Source organism: Alternaria hordeiaustralica (assembly GCF_023758085.1).
Source record: "Alternaria hordeiaustralica strain BMP 2776 chromosome Unknown scaffold_5, whole genome shotgun sequence".
Classification (NCBI taxonomy): Eukaryota; Fungi; Ascomycota; class Dothideomycetes; order Pleosporales; family Pleosporaceae; genus Alternaria; species Alternaria hordeiaustralica.
The window spans coordinates 1,177,875-1,192,226 of NW_026056777.1; the positions used below are offsets into that span (position 1 = coordinate 1,177,875).

Below are 14,352 nucleotides of genomic sequence, written 5' to 3' on the forward strand. Positions count from 1 at the left end.
AAGGGTTCAGCTGGTAAGAGACACGTGCATATTGATATGCATATCTGCGATTTCGAGGTAAAGGTAGTCTACAACTTCGCTTTCGCCTTGCTATCCTCCTCCTCCTGCGCCTTCACCTTGAGCATCCGCCTAAGAATCTTTCCGCTTACAGACTTCGGAATTTCATCCACCCATCTCACTCCGCCGCGGAGTCTCTTGTGGTGCGCGACCTTGGCGCTCAGCCAGTCTATGATCTCCTTCGCGTCTTCGTCCGTCTTGCCCAGTCCATCTTTGGGCACGACGTAGGCGCGCGGTAGTTCCGAGGCATCGTCTTTTGAGTAGACGCCAATCACCGCTACATCGTTGATCTTCGGGTGGGAGACCAGGATACCCTCTAGTTCAGCAGGTGGCACCTGGAATCCCTTGTACTTGATGAGCTCCTTCACGCGGTCGGTGATGAAGAAGTTTCCGTCCTTGTCTTGGTATCCAACATCGCCTGTCTTGAAGTACCCGTCTGCTGTCTTTGCATGCGCGGTTCCCTCAGGGTTGTTAAGGTAGCCCTTGAAGACGTTCGGGCCCTTGATCCATAGTTCGCCAACCTCACCGACTGCCATCTCCTTTTCCTCTGGAGACATATACTTCGCTGTTTGGTAGGGAAGAAGCTTGCCCACCGATCCGATGGTCTTGTCCCAGTCCTCCCAGGGCTGGGTGTGCGTTGTTGGGCTGGTTTCCGAAAGGCCGTATCCTTGTTTGACAGGAATCTGCAGTCTGCTGTGAACTGCCTCTACAAGCTCTCTTGTTAAGGGCGCCGCGCCAGAGTTCATCATCCGGATCGAGCTCAAGTCGTACTTCGATACAAGAGGGTGTTTGCTTAAGAGCAGAACGATTGGTGGGACCACATACGCGAATGTGATCTTGAGCTCTTGGATGAACTTGCAGAAGTCCTCCAGGTCAAACTTCGGCATTACAACAAGTTGGAGACCAGAGTACAAGCTTTGATGGATTAGACACGTGAGACCTAGTCGAAGTCAGTTGAGAACCACCTAGATGAGCGCATGCAGGAACTAACCGTAAATGTGGAAGAAGGGCAGGAAAGCCAGCAGTTTGTCGCCTTCGCCAGTTGGTCCTCCTGTGGGTTGCAGTTTACCAGCCTCCGCGGCTTTGATCATCATCGTGTTGGCGACAATGTTGCGGTGGGTCAACATGACACCCTTGGGGTGACCTGTGGTTCCACTGGAGTAGACCAAGAATGCAAGGTCCTCCGATGGATTGCTAGCCTTTGTTCTCCGCCACTTGGAAGACCCGGCTGTGTTGATGATACTGGTGAAGTGCTTGACTTGGTAAGAAGGATCCTTCTGGTCGCCCATTACGATCACCCGGTCAAGAGGAATGCCAACCTTCTTTGCCGCTTCTTGCGCATTCTTGATGAAAGGTAACTGTGTCACCAAGCCCTTTGCACCGGAGTCTTTGAGTTGGAACGCAAGTTCATCGACCGTGTAGTTTGGGTTGGCTGGCGACAGGATACCGCCTGCCCAGTGGCAACCCCATGTTATCGCTGGTGTGTCGATGCAGTTAGGTGTGTACAAAGCTAGGACATCGCCTTTTTGCCAGTCCCAGAGTGCCTTTAGCCCTTTGCCAAAGTTGATAGCGGCATCTTTGACCTGGGCGTATGTGTAGGACCGCTTAGTGTAGGGATCAAAGTAGATTACTATTTCCTGTTTTAGTGATTACTTATGTTTGACAAAACATGAGAACATACCTTTGTCATCTGCGTACGGCCTGTCATTCCTTTCGAAGAGAAACGCCCACTACGATCAAGGACAAACGTCAGCATTAGTTCCACAAGAGGGCTTATCTCCGTATGTCAAACTTACCAGATCAACGTCTGGGATCGGCAAGCTAGGATACTGGCTTTCGGACGGCATCTTAGTGGTTGAAGATCGGTGTCGTGTTGATGATCAGTACCGAGCCAAGGAATCTTATGGAGGGAGTAGAGTAAAAGTAGAAGGATGCCAGAACGAGAAGACGGACATAGCCCGTCGCGTTCTAACGGACCTGGGAATACCGAGGGCAGACGCAGCGCATTGAGACGGCTGGCCATGATTAGTCGACCGGGGTAAACCCCACAACTCCGGGCAACCATGACCGAGGTTCTTTCTGCTTTTGGCGTTAGCGGCGCGATAGCTGCACATGGCCTCCCGAGGTCAACGGCATTGCGACAACCTCGAACATCGATAGCCTGGCCATATAGACCTATTAGTTCTCCAAACACACGAAAGTTTCGCACTATTAGGTTATCGAGATGCCGAGTTGGGAAGAAGCTACTGCAGTACAGAAACTGTCCTCCAACACGTACTCATGTACACTACACGATGATTGGAGCATCGGAAGCGGTATTTTAGACCCCAGCAGAGATAACATCATCCGCTTTTACTAACGGCAACAGTTCCTAATGGTGGCTACGTTACAGGATGGTAAGACCCATCGCGTTTTGCTTCACACTCTTGACTAACCACATCTCGACTTCTTAGCATACTGGAGGTAGTCAAAACACATTTCAGCACAACTTTGGCGAAGCAGAACCAGCCACACACCATAGCTCTCCACATTGAGTTCCTGAGACGTACCCAAGCCGGGCCCGCAACATACAAAGTCGACGATGTTAAACTTGGTCGCCAAACGTCTATCGTACATGTGACCATGGAGCAAGACGGCCGACAGGAAGTCGTCGCGTACGTCACAAACTCCAACATGGATACGGAAAAGGGCTTCACCCAAGATGTCGGATACAAGCTTTCACCGCCCGTACCGTCAGTCGACCTGACAAAGCTGGAAAATGATGAAGATACAAACTGGAGGCTCCAACCAGAATTGCCGCACGCCAACTTCCGAAAAGCGACGAAGAGGGTGAAGTTTTATTTCCCTCGGGAAGGACGAAGCCTAAAGCATCTCGCTGATGAGTGGATCTGCTTCTCTGATGGGACAAACTTCACGGATTCCTCGGTCGGCTTTGTCGCAGACATGTTCCCGTTGATGGTTGAGTCAATCAAGGGCGAAGGAGAGGGGCCCTTTTGGTATCCAACCCTCCTCCTGAATCTGGACATCAAGAAAGCGCTGCCGCCGCAGGGAGTCAAGTGGCTGCAGGTTAGGGCAGGTATGAAGAAGGTGGCAAACGGTAGGATGGACTTGGAAGTGTGGGTGCACGATGCTGATGGCGATCTGGTGGCCTTGAGCCATCATGTAGCATTTGTGTTGGATGCTGCCAGGAATACAGCCGCAAGGAAAACGGGCAATGCGAAGATCTAGGCCTTGGATTGTTTCGTACATAGTCACCGGCATTTCTATACGTCGCACTTTTCGAAAAAGCCAGCGCGTGTGAACACTTTCTTGCTGAATTCCTCCGCTGCATTACCTCGGTTCATTTTGTTGCGGTGTGACGTTGCTTATTCGTCAATATGATCCCGGCATGTGTAGTTCCACTTCCACAGCTACGCGGAACAGCATGGACTTCAGTAGGTACCGAGAGATGCTGACAGCGACACGGCATTGGGCGCTCCTTGGAAAATTGGTTTTGTTATTTCTCGATCATCTGGGGGCCTCATTGCGCTCGACTGGCCGCAACAGTGAGGGTTTCAAAAATCTACAGGATGCTATCGTGCATCGCTCTCTGCCAAACGCCAATGATGCCATTCATCAGATGCCCAATGCCCCCTGGCTGTATATTGCCATGCTTTTTTGTGTCTGCTCGATCGGTCCGGAGTCGCTTATTTGCCCTTGGGGTTGTTGTATTGTATCTCGTTGAATTTGCTCGGCCAGACAGGCTATCGCACGTTAGCACAGTCCTCGGGCATCGAAATCAGTGTGCCACATACCTCACTCTGCTGGTCGCTGATGTTCTTCTTGAAGTGCTCCGAGTCTGGGCCCTTGCTCGGGCCGTCGTGCCTTCCTTCGTTTGCGGACGCAGAGCCTACAAGCTTGATGTCAGCAAACTCCGTTCTATGTACTTCCAGGGTTTTAAGTCTGGGGAGCTCATTATACCCGTACCGCGCTGGGTTCCTCCAGCAGGTGTGTGCGTAGGGTGGCCTCCGCCAGCTGAGAAGCGATCCTCAATGTTCTGGACGCCCTGTGTCTTGTACGGGTTGGGGAACCAGTATTGGCGCATGAAGAGGTAGTAGCCGAAGCCGACGGCGCCGCCAGCCATGAAAATTTTAGGAACAGAGAGAGGCGACATGATTGCTGTTGGTCCTGCTGTCTCCCTTCAATTGACGAGGTGGAAGTGGGAGGAGGTGAGGGAGGAGGTTTAGAGCGACAGAGATGAAGTGGAAGGTGCTGTGTGTCGTGCTGGGTGGTGTGACGCACGAAGTAAGGACAGTTAATGGAAACCTTGGTATGTGGAGAAGAAGCAAGTAGTGCAGCGAGCTTAGAGATCTAGGCGTTGTTTTCCCTTCAAAGTCAGGTACCCAATAGCATACGGCGGAGAAGCGTCACTTTGTCGTCGCGATGATCGCGTCATGGCCTTGTGCTTTAGGCAAAGCTCCCGCGGTCGTCGCACAAACCAAAGATCCACTCCGCCAGGCACGATGCAGCTAGCGCGCGTGAGGCTGAAGCCCATGCTGACGTAACGCAACGGCGGCTGAAGAGTGGCTTGTAAATTAGCTAGCGTGTTTGGTGCCATCGCCTTGGGGAAGTGGACACGCTATCGCGACATCTGCAACCCCTTGCGCCAACACGACCGGAGATAGCTGTGAAGAGAGGGTCCAAATTGGGGGTGTCTTTTACATCGAGGAGCTTCATGATCATACGGCAGACTACAGGCTGGGACACAGCAACCGCCACGGAACCGAGCGCGCATTCGAGAAATGGACGGTGATCCCGCCGTCGAGCCAGAAATCGATGGCTTCAGTCGCGTCCTGCCCCTGCCGTATCGCGTCGCTCTTATAATAGTCCTGGGTATGCGAACGCTCACGCCATCTGCTCTCAACCACCTTACTAACTGCCGCACAGGCATCTGGGCCTGGGGTCTAAACCTCCACTACCTCACCCTCATAAAGATAGACGTCCCGAGTCTGATCCGCTACCCGGGCCGTACCTCACCCCGCCATATCCCGCACCACCTCTCCTGCTACCGCATCGCAACCTTCCTCTCCATCCCGCTCGCCCTGTCGCTGCTCCTATTCTGGACCCTTACGCACGGCAGCCCTACAGACATTGCCGCTTGGGAAATTCTGCCAAACCTATACCTCTTGGTACTAGTTATTGGCTTCGTCATACCGCTGCCATTCGTTAGTCGCAATGGACGGACTCGTACACTGGCGACGCTGAAGCGCATATCGATCGGCGGCATCGCAGAAGCACAAGACGGAAAGTTTGGAGACATTCTGCTCGCCGATGCGTTGACGAGTTATGCGAAGGTGCTGGGCGATCTATTTGTCTCACTGTGCATGTTCTTCTCGTCGTCGCACAGCTCAACAGGGCCCCCGAACAGGAGTTGCGGCGGCGTGTTTTGGGTTCCCTTCATCATTGCCATACCCTCGATGATTCGATTGCGGCAGTGTATCACGGAATACTATCGTGTTCAGAAGGCGAACAAGCAAACCGGGCAGATCAGTCCAGCGACAGGATGGGGTGGCCAGCATCTGGCCAACGCACTGAAATACTCGACCGCATTTCCTGTCATCATACTGAGTGCTCTGCAACGCTCGCCTGATCCTTCACGCTTTGGTGTTTCGGAAGCGACGTTGTTCCGTATGTGGCTCGTCGCAGTGGTGGTAAACTCTGGCTACTCTTTCTACTGGGACGTAGCCAAGGATTGGGATCTTACTCTCTTCTCTAATGCCCGTACTCGGGATAGCCCAGAATACCCACGGGGTCTAAGGCGGCATCGCTGGTTCCATGCCAAAGAATTCTACTATGCAGCGATTGCAGTGGACGCAATGCTGAGGTGCACTTGGAGTCTGAAACTCAGTGTGCATCTGGATCATTTCAACGATTTGGAAGGGGGCATCTTTACAATGGAAGTTCTCGAGGTGTTGCGGAGATGGATATGGATCTTCTTCCGCGTAGAGACAGAGTGGGTGAGGAATCACAGGGGCCCAGCGCCTGATGACATATTACTAGGTGATGTCGGGGTTGGAAATAAATACGACGATAGCGATTAGGCTTCGTTTTTCATCAAAGATGCAGATCGACTGCAAGCATGGAATGCACCTCTATCTTCCCTTATAAATTTTATGGATCCCCGCGATGCGCTCAATATGTGCTCTGTGTTGCGATGCATGTACAGCTCGTCCTCGAGCTGGGGATAAGGATAGGACCTGGCTTGGAGGTGGAAGGCGCGACATAAGTCTTATCGGGTGCCCTGATTTCTTCCCACCCACCTCACTTCTTTGGGAATCCAATGCACGATGATGTAGGTAGCGGCCAAAGCGATTTACGATCTCAGGTGGAGCAGCGCATACGACGCATCTACGCTTTTGTCATTGGATGGCACCTGTGAGTTACGCGGCTGTGGAACGTTGCTGACCTTTTGAGGCTTCTCATCAATAAGTTCAGATTATCAGATGATAGGCCAGACCTCGGAATGCAACATCTACCCCCTACGCGACTGGCTGGCAGTCGTCCTTCATGCTTACATCGCGCTAGTGGACGCAGCACGAGATGCATTCCTTCTTGGGACTAGTACGGCAGTCAGCTTCTAGTCATCTATATGCTGCCGGCAGCCCTATACACCACACAACCCCTTTCATCTGCTTGGTAAAATGAGACTTGTCAATGATATTGAACCTACACTTTATTTCTTTTAGTATCCATTGAGGCTCAACAGGCCCACAGATTGACAACTCATTCACGCTGCAGAGAATCTGATGGTGTTCCGCGGCAAACCATCCAAGTTTTGCGAAAGATGTAGAGAGAGAAGACTACGAGTATGCCTCGAATCCAAAGTTGGGATCTCTTACTGACACATCCAGTGTGATCTGCAACGGCCAAGTTGCAACTCTTGCATTCGAGTGGGAGCAGCATGCACCGGCTATCGCGACACGATCAACATTCGGATCAGCGACCAGACCGACTTTGTACGGACGAAGGCCCTAGCAAAGACAAGGTCATCGCTGAAGCAACGATGTGTTGGCGAACCCAACGTCAAGTTTAAGGTTCGACATCTACCCCAAGACCTTTTGACCCTCGGTAGAGACATGTTCTTCACGTACTACGTCTCCGATTTCAGTCGCACATGGGACTTCCTATACAACTATCTAGACCCAAGATCCGCGCCCAAATATCTTGCTTTGAGCATCGAGGCGGTCAGTCTCGCTTTCTTGTCCCATCAGGTTTCTTCTGAGACTGCAAGAGATCTAGGACGCAGAAAGTACTGTCAAGCACTACGGGAGATCAACATCGCCCTACAAGATCCCACGACAGCAAAAGCGGCATCCACTTTCGAAGGCGCGCTGCTGCTGGATCTCTTTGAGAAGATCATGAAGTCGGCCTTGGAGATCAACACATCAGGACACGCCCATATCGAGGGCGCTCTTACATTGGTTAAACTGCGAGGTGTAGAGTCGTTCAAGGAAGGCACTGAGATGCGGGCGTTGATGGGACTTTCCCTGAACGCGACGATATGCTCATTGAGCACCGGGCGAGTGGTGGACCCGTCTATACGACAAATACGAGTACACGCAGCACAATTCGTCAATACTGACTATCCGAAGTGGAAGCTCAGCGGATTGATGCTTGACATAACCGATCTAGCCGCAGAGATGCGCAAGGGCTTTATGACGGCGGAAGAAAGGATAACGAAGAGCGATTACTTTGATCGAAAGCTCGAGATTGTTGCACTTGAAGCAAGCCCGGCTTGGACGTATGAACGCAAAAGTCTGTCCGGCCCTGATGGTGCAAGACTTGTACCCGCAGGATTCCCAAGGGTATATGACGTCTACCCCGATCGCATGATCACCCAGATGTGGAACGTGCTTCGCATAGCACGAATACTTCTCTGCGAGGAGATCATCCAATCCTGTTCCGAGAGCTGTGATCCTGAAGTTGCTGCTCAGTGTGATCGAGCAAATACTGCCATCTTGGCTCTCGTCCAAGAGATTGTCGCATCGGTTCCTCAGATGACGGACTGCGACCTCGTCGCAAAGGATAAGCTGCCTAGTGGAAGCACGGGCAAACAACATTCACACAGCATACCGCATATCCTCGATGTCTACATACTGATTTTCAGCCTCTACGTTGTTGCTTGGTCAAAAAGCTGTCCACAAACTGCAGTCGATTGGAGTCTGAAGCACCTGCAGCACATTGCCGATCACTTTGCTATCAAAGAGGCTGCCGTCATTTTGAATATCTTGAGAAAGCAAAAGAGGGAGGAGCGTATTGATCCATGGTATGTATGCATTTCATTCATTCGTTCCCAACACTGCGAGAGCAAACATCTGCGTTTGCACAAAAAGGTCTGGTCTGCATACCCAAGAGATATTAGTCGGGGTTCACGACGATGGAAGGCCATGCTAAACACCCCGAAGGAGCGTCTTTCAGATCCACGAGACGGCGTTTTTACTGAAAAGAACGCCTGTGATATCGGAGCCTTTGGATTTGCCGACATGGGCGAAAGTAAGGACCTAATCTTGGAGATGCTGAAGACACCGGATTTAGAGAGCTTGTACGCAAAATTCCAGGAAAATCGTGGCCCATGCTGAAGGCTTTATCGCGAAAAGATTCATCGAACACACCCGAGGCTCGTTCCAGCTTCATTGTAGTGTCCACTACGATACTATTTACTCGTCTGTTTCTCTCAACTAAACTACAACCGTACACGGAAACCCCAGAGTTAAAGAGCCTTCCATACACAAATACTAAATCTTTCCCCAGGGATAGAGTCTTCGGTCAGTTATCCAACGCCCCCAAAGATATTTGGATGCAGTCCGCATATAGTCACGGTCACGATATGGACACTGCATCTTCCGAGTAAGCTTCCCCGGTCTCCTTGCCCCCATCTCAAGGGTCTGATACGTGCAATAGCCGTCACGTCATGTCTCAACCACCCCTGGGCGCTGCCAGGCCATCTCCTTTGATCACTGGCTTACCTCCGGGATTTCATGTCGGATCGTAACACGATAGAGGCTAACACACATGCACCACTTAGACATGAAGCGCATGGGCACCCAGACAATGCTGCAAAGAGGCCTTTCTTGTAAGTCTGCCTGCCACTCCCATGATCATAGCGAGCATACCCACTACCACCGCGATACGAATGTCTGACCTGCCACCTCATAGCCCCCATCATACCTTCGGACCCCGGGACCCGCGCCTGTGCTACCAAGCCGCCGGTTTCGCAACAGGGCCGTGGAGTAGTCTCCTAGAGGAACCTTGAGATGCTGCGTTCCGCACGTCATTTCGTTGGGTAGCTAGCTGGGATGACTGTTCGAATAGGGTATCAAGAGAAAAGACTATATATACCTCACTCAAGGTCTAACATGGGCAGTGTATATATGATCAATCTTCTCATTCTGTTCCCTTGCGAACTGATTATAGCTACCGGTGTCGATAATACGGCACAAAAGCCGACACACAGACACACACATACCATGAGTTTTCTACCACTCTTCCATCGACGCCTCTTCTTCGTAGAGATGTTAAAATAGTACAAATGGTGATTTTGAGCGTAGTGGAAAAAAGATAAAGCGACAAAACACCAGATACAATGCCAAAGATGTGACCCGACTGACTAAAACCCATCGATAAAGTCAAGGGCAAGTGCCGCCCACCCACCCTTTGCCCATTCTTTTAGTCGGATAAGAAAAATGATACATTCGCACCCTTTCTCTCAAAGGAAGAAAGGGGTGCCAGGAAGATGGTGATAATATGTAGCCACTGAAAAACGCCATGCAATGCAAGATTTCCCTCTTCTTCCAGTCCCGAATCCAAGATGAAGCCTAGCTTCATGTGCATATGGGGAGGAGCCGCCTTTTTTCGCTCCCTGCCAAGTGTAGGTGTTGAAACAAAAGAAGCAGCGATGTAGCGCTGCAAAAGTGTGATGTTGAAGGAAAGCCGGCGCAAAGATAATGTACCAAGGGAGCCGAAGCAGAGCTGAAGCCATGCGAAGCTGACTAGTTGAGGAAGCCCTTGCAGCCGATAGAACCACAGAGACAGGGGATACGGTCCGTAGCGTCCATTTCACGCTCGAATTTGTAGTCGTACGTGAGTTCCTCATCTGGAAATATTGTTAGTAGATGTTCCGTGGCATAAATTGTCCGTAAAAAGGAATTGTGCTTACCAGAGTTGATATCCCGCAGCGCGTAGATGACGATACGCTTCGTGTTGTCGACGCGAATAATCTTGGCCGTGCAGTTGGGCGTGCAAGAATGATTGATGAATCTTGCAATGCCTCCCATCTTGGTTGCGTCGATGACCGTGTCTTCGTCAATGCGGAATAGGTAACTCGATCCGACACCTTGCATGTCGTACTTGGCTTCCCTGAGATCGGCAACGCGTTGTCGAACCTTTTCACCCACGTACTCGATAATCATGTCGTTGACGGCGATGGGCTCTTGGGCGTAAAGACCCCAGTTATGGATGGCGGAACGGTCGAACTTGACTAGCTTCTTGCGCTTCTTCAGCTGGTTGAAACGGAGGGCATCGCCTTCAGCACCGGACATGTTCTTGGATATGTTGATATCGTTGACCATGCGACGGTTGTTGGCGCGGTTGGCACGCGAATTGGCGGTGGATGTCTTGTTGGAACTGGTCTGGAACTTGAAGCCTTCAACAGAGACGACACTTCGCTCTTCTTGCTTGGCGCGGCGCTGGCGCTCTTCGCGCTCCTTCTGGACGCGGATACGATGAGGGAGGTACTTCGACTTTTCAGACTCGCGAATCTTCTTGACACCCTCCGTACGAGCCGAGCCAGTCGCGTTGGGAACGTAGTACCCTTCGATCTTGGTTTCCGTACGCGAGACACCCTCCTCGCCGTTGCGATTGAGATGCTTGATAGACTTTTGTTTCCATGCCCAGGATTGTGCATCGCCAATCTTGGCGGCACTGATGGACTCCATGGCAGCCTTGAGGTGACGGAGATCCTCGTCGTCTTTGAGCATATGTTGCCAACCGTCAATGTCCATTACAACACTGAGGTCATCCTCAACAGTCTTACGAGGCTCCACAGAGGACACGCCCCAGAATACAGAAGAGGCCCGCTCGTCGTCTTCTGGCGTCGACTCCTCCACCACGACCTCTTCGATGACCTCCTTGACTTCTTTCGCTTCGGCGATCTCCTCTTCCGCAGGTGTCTCGATTTCCGTAACCTCGATCTTGGCAGCCTTGGCCTCCTCTTCGAGCTGCTTCTTAGTCTTCTTCTTGGGCTTGGTGGCAGCTTTCTTCTTGAGTGTCGTGAGCGTCTCTGGCAGTTCAGTAGTCTCGATGGGCTTGAGTGCTTCGTCATCATGGGTGATGACGACTTCAGGTTCAAGTTTGTCAATCGGGCTTGCTTCCACCCCAAAGATTGCATCAGCCTCTTGCTCAATTTTCCGTAACCTCCTGAACCCTTTGAGTGCTTTGTCTGCCTTCTTCCAAATAGGCGACGAACGAGGAAGAATTGCGAGTACTTGTTCCAGCTCTTTCTCGGCCATGTTCTCTGGATCCTTGTGAATGCAATGGGCAAGCAAACTCCTTGCATGCGAGTCGTCCATCTCCTCGTCACTGTCTTCGCCCCAGCCCGTTTCGATACGGCGCCGTTTAGCGCGGTGAGCTCTCGATGACTCTTCCACCTCCTCTTCAACGTCGGTGGAAGGAGCACGGCTGATGGGTCGGCTCTCTTGCTCCTCAGTACCGCGAGTGAGCTGGCTGCGACTCTCATCATCCGACTCCTCCGGTTCGAACATCTCAATCATCTGGCGATGCAGCCCACGGGCAACACGGGGTTTAGGCGCAGATGCCTTCCTTCGTTCGTCCGCAAATGCATTGACAACCTTCGGAGGTTTCTTACCACGCCTGGTGCTAGGATCAAATACACCCAACGACCTGCGTGCGTTGCGGCCGCCGAAACCACCATTGCGGCCCTTTGGTGTACCAGCTCCAAAGGCGTCGAATCCTGGGGCGAGAAGTGCGGGTGGTCGAACAACCTCTTCCTTCGTAGGCGGAGCCGGAACATTGAACTTGCGACGCTTTTCCACATGAAGATCCGGTTCCAGGAGTTCCAGTATAGTGGGCGCGGCCAATTTCGTCTTAATGTCACCAAGAAGCTTCTCTTGGAGCTCCTGCTTGAGCACGTCCAAAGCGGCTCGTACAGGATCCAGCGAGTCTGCCCGCTGCTTCTTTTCCCACTCGAGATCTTCCGCCTCTTCATGTTCTATCCGCTCTTCGATGGCCTTCCGCTTCTTGTCGGCTACCACGCGCTCTGGGCTGGGACTCCGCTCATAGTTCGGGTCGCCGTATTGGTTGCACTCCATGTTCATAACGTAGGTGAATAGAGCCTGCATGTGACATTCCTTGTAACATCGAACGGCCTCGTCTTCACCACGCTTCGACTCTTCGAAAGTCACATAGTAACCCGTCTGGTCGCATCGCACCGAAGCCCACCGAAAGTTCTTTAACCGCTTCTTGAGATGTTCGACGGTTGTGCTGAGGACGGGTACGTATGCGTGTGCGATGAAAATATAAGGCTTTCGTTTCAGCGTAGGCTTGACTGGTTCGCGTTCGATGAGAAAGGAGAGTGCGGCTTTCCTTGTCAAGGGTTCTCGAGGGATCGGAATTGGCGGACGCGCGCCCTTGCCAGATGGGCCTTTGGGAACGTTTGCCGGCAGATCAAAGGTTCCCGGTGTAGCTGGTGCCGCAACGCTCGCAGTCTTCGCTGCGAGCTTGGCACGCTGCTTCTCCTCCTCTTTCCGGGTCTGCTGCACCGCCATATCCATGAGTTTCTGGCATCTCCGGCCCTCGCGATCAGATTTCACCCTGATCGTGTGTTGCGCAATGCGCTGATTTGTGCCTTCGCGCTCAGCTCGCTTTGCTGAGGTGGTTGCTTTGATGCCAGGTACTCCGCGCGTTGGTGGGGTGTCGCGAAACTTGACCAGACATATCCCAAGTGGGCTGCCGTTATCGGGATGTACTTGATTGCGGAGAGTCTCTACTTGGCCGTAAGTGGAGAAGAAACCACGCAATTGCGCATCTGGTGTCAAGGGATCGAAGCCCGTCACAACGACTTGGGTTGCAGGCCCTGGACCGCATGATATGCGTTGATCAAAAGAGTAGGGCTTAGCGACGTATGGCGCTATTCGGAGCTTTGATTTGGGAGCGCCCGTGAAGGATGTCTTGATGACATAGTTGCCAGTGGTGTAGCCGGCAATGGCCAGGCGTGGATCGGGAGGAGGAGATGGGTCGCCCTGTAACACAAGTTAAGTTAGCCTTAGCGTCACAGGGCGACCACATCTATGTATGTATTTGCAACCTTCACGTACCTTGTCCAGTATTGTGGTGTATTTGGCCGTTCCCCTTCCTCGCGCCTTTTTATCGAGCTTAGGGTCAAGCTGTGCGTCGTAGGTGGAGCGTTGTCCCAGCACGCCGTCGGCTGGGAAGACGGAGATGCGCGTCTCGGGCGGCGTGTTTATGGGGGTGATGGTATCGGCGACATTGTTGGGCGCGCTCGATGGCGCCGCGTGTGTAGAGGACGAGGTTGTGTGCATCGTCTCATGCGAGAGCTTGGAAGAGCGTGGACTGGGCAGCTTGCCCGGCGGAGACGAGTCTGAGCTGGTCAAGGGTGTGAGGGCGTGGAGAGAAATATTTTGACCAGAACGCGACATGGTGGAAGGCGCGGAGAAAGTGGACGAGGCGGGCGTAGGAGCAGAGGCGTCCGAGTCAACGTCGTCTAGCAGCTCGCTAGGGCGCTGCGCATCGTTGTTGGGTGAATCCGACTTGTTCCTGCGCGTGCTCCTGCGCGTTTCACCCGCTGCCGGTGTCGCTGTGGCCGCCGAAGCTGCGTGCGAGGGGGCAGACGAGCCGGGGCGACGAGAGGCTTCCCGCCGCAGAGACCTGTCTTCTCGTTCGCCGCGTCTCGTGCCTGACATGGACTTGGTGTCGAAGCCCAGTCGTTGATGGCTGCGCTGCAAAAGCGCACCACACTATCGATCGACCTTGTATTAGCACGTGTATGCTACCGCCATCACTGTGTAGCCGGGTGTGATAGAAGAGGCGTGGGTAGGGGCGCCGCGCGCTGCTGTACTCGATGCAGCTGCAGGCCAGGAACGGGATATCGACTACGCGCACCACGCGGTGAGGACGTGTCGGGGCGCCCGGGGACAGGCGGCGGAGGCAAGGGAGAAAGACAGGGAGGAAAGATGAGCCGGGCGATGGGGTCGACAGCGCTCTGCTCGCACAGATGGGGCT

General features: G+C 52.8%; 6 protein-coding genes across 6 annotated transcripts; 3 read left to right on the forward strand and 3 right to left on the reverse strand.

The window, feature by feature from the left end:
• Positions 1-68: 68 nt before the first annotated feature.
• J4E84_003738 (uncharacterized protein) lies at positions 69-1,904 on the reverse strand (the record flags this gene model as incomplete). The annotated part of the gene is made up of 4 exons (XM_049386347.1): positions 69-997; positions 1,049-1,687; positions 1,739-1,787; positions 1,854-1,904. The coding sequence occupies 4 exons, from the start codon at positions 1,902-1,904 to the stop codon at positions 69-71; spliced, it is 1,668 nt and encodes a 555-aa protein (XP_049246196.1).
• A 527-nt stretch (positions 1,905-2,431) lies between these two features.
• On the forward strand, positions 2,432-3,285 carry J4E84_003739 (uncharacterized protein; the record flags this gene model as incomplete). Its single annotated transcript, XM_049386348.1, has 2 exons — positions 2,432-2,453; positions 2,525-3,285. 2 exons carry the CDS (start codon positions 2,432-2,434, stop codon positions 3,283-3,285), a joined length of 783 nt encoding a protein of 260 aa, XP_049246197.1.
• A 458-nt stretch (positions 3,286-3,743) lies between these two features.
• J4E84_003740 (uncharacterized protein) lies at positions 3,744-4,210 on the reverse strand (the record flags this gene model as incomplete). The annotated part of the gene is made up of 3 exons (XM_049386349.1): positions 3,744-3,800; positions 3,852-3,946; positions 4,018-4,210. The coding sequence occupies 3 exons, from the start codon at positions 4,208-4,210 to the stop codon at positions 3,744-3,746; spliced, it is 345 nt and encodes a 114-aa protein (XP_049246198.1).
• Positions 4,211-4,838: 628 nt separating this feature from the next.
• J4E84_003741 (uncharacterized protein) lies at positions 4,839-6,137 on the forward strand (the record flags this gene model as incomplete). The annotated part of the gene is made up of 2 exons (XM_049386350.1): positions 4,839-4,929; positions 4,984-6,137. 2 exons carry the CDS (start codon positions 4,839-4,841, stop codon positions 6,135-6,137), a joined length of 1,245 nt encoding a protein of 414 aa, XP_049246199.1.
• A 962-nt stretch (positions 6,138-7,099) lies between these two features.
• On the forward strand, positions 7,100-8,675 carry J4E84_003742 (uncharacterized protein; the record flags this gene model as incomplete). Its single annotated transcript, XM_049386351.1, has 2 exons — positions 7,100-7,103; positions 7,150-8,675. 2 exons carry the CDS (start codon positions 7,100-7,102, stop codon positions 8,673-8,675), a joined length of 1,530 nt encoding a protein of 509 aa, XP_049246200.1.
• A 1,410-nt stretch (positions 8,676-10,085) lies between these two features.
• J4E84_003743 (uncharacterized protein) lies at positions 10,086-14,033 on the reverse strand (the record flags this gene model as incomplete). The annotated part of the gene is made up of 3 exons (XM_049386352.1): positions 10,086-10,189; positions 10,253-13,352; positions 13,428-14,033. 3 exons carry the CDS (start codon positions 14,031-14,033, stop codon positions 10,086-10,088), a joined length of 3,810 nt encoding a protein of 1,269 aa, XP_049246201.1.
• Positions 14,034-14,352: the final 319 nt, after the last annotated feature.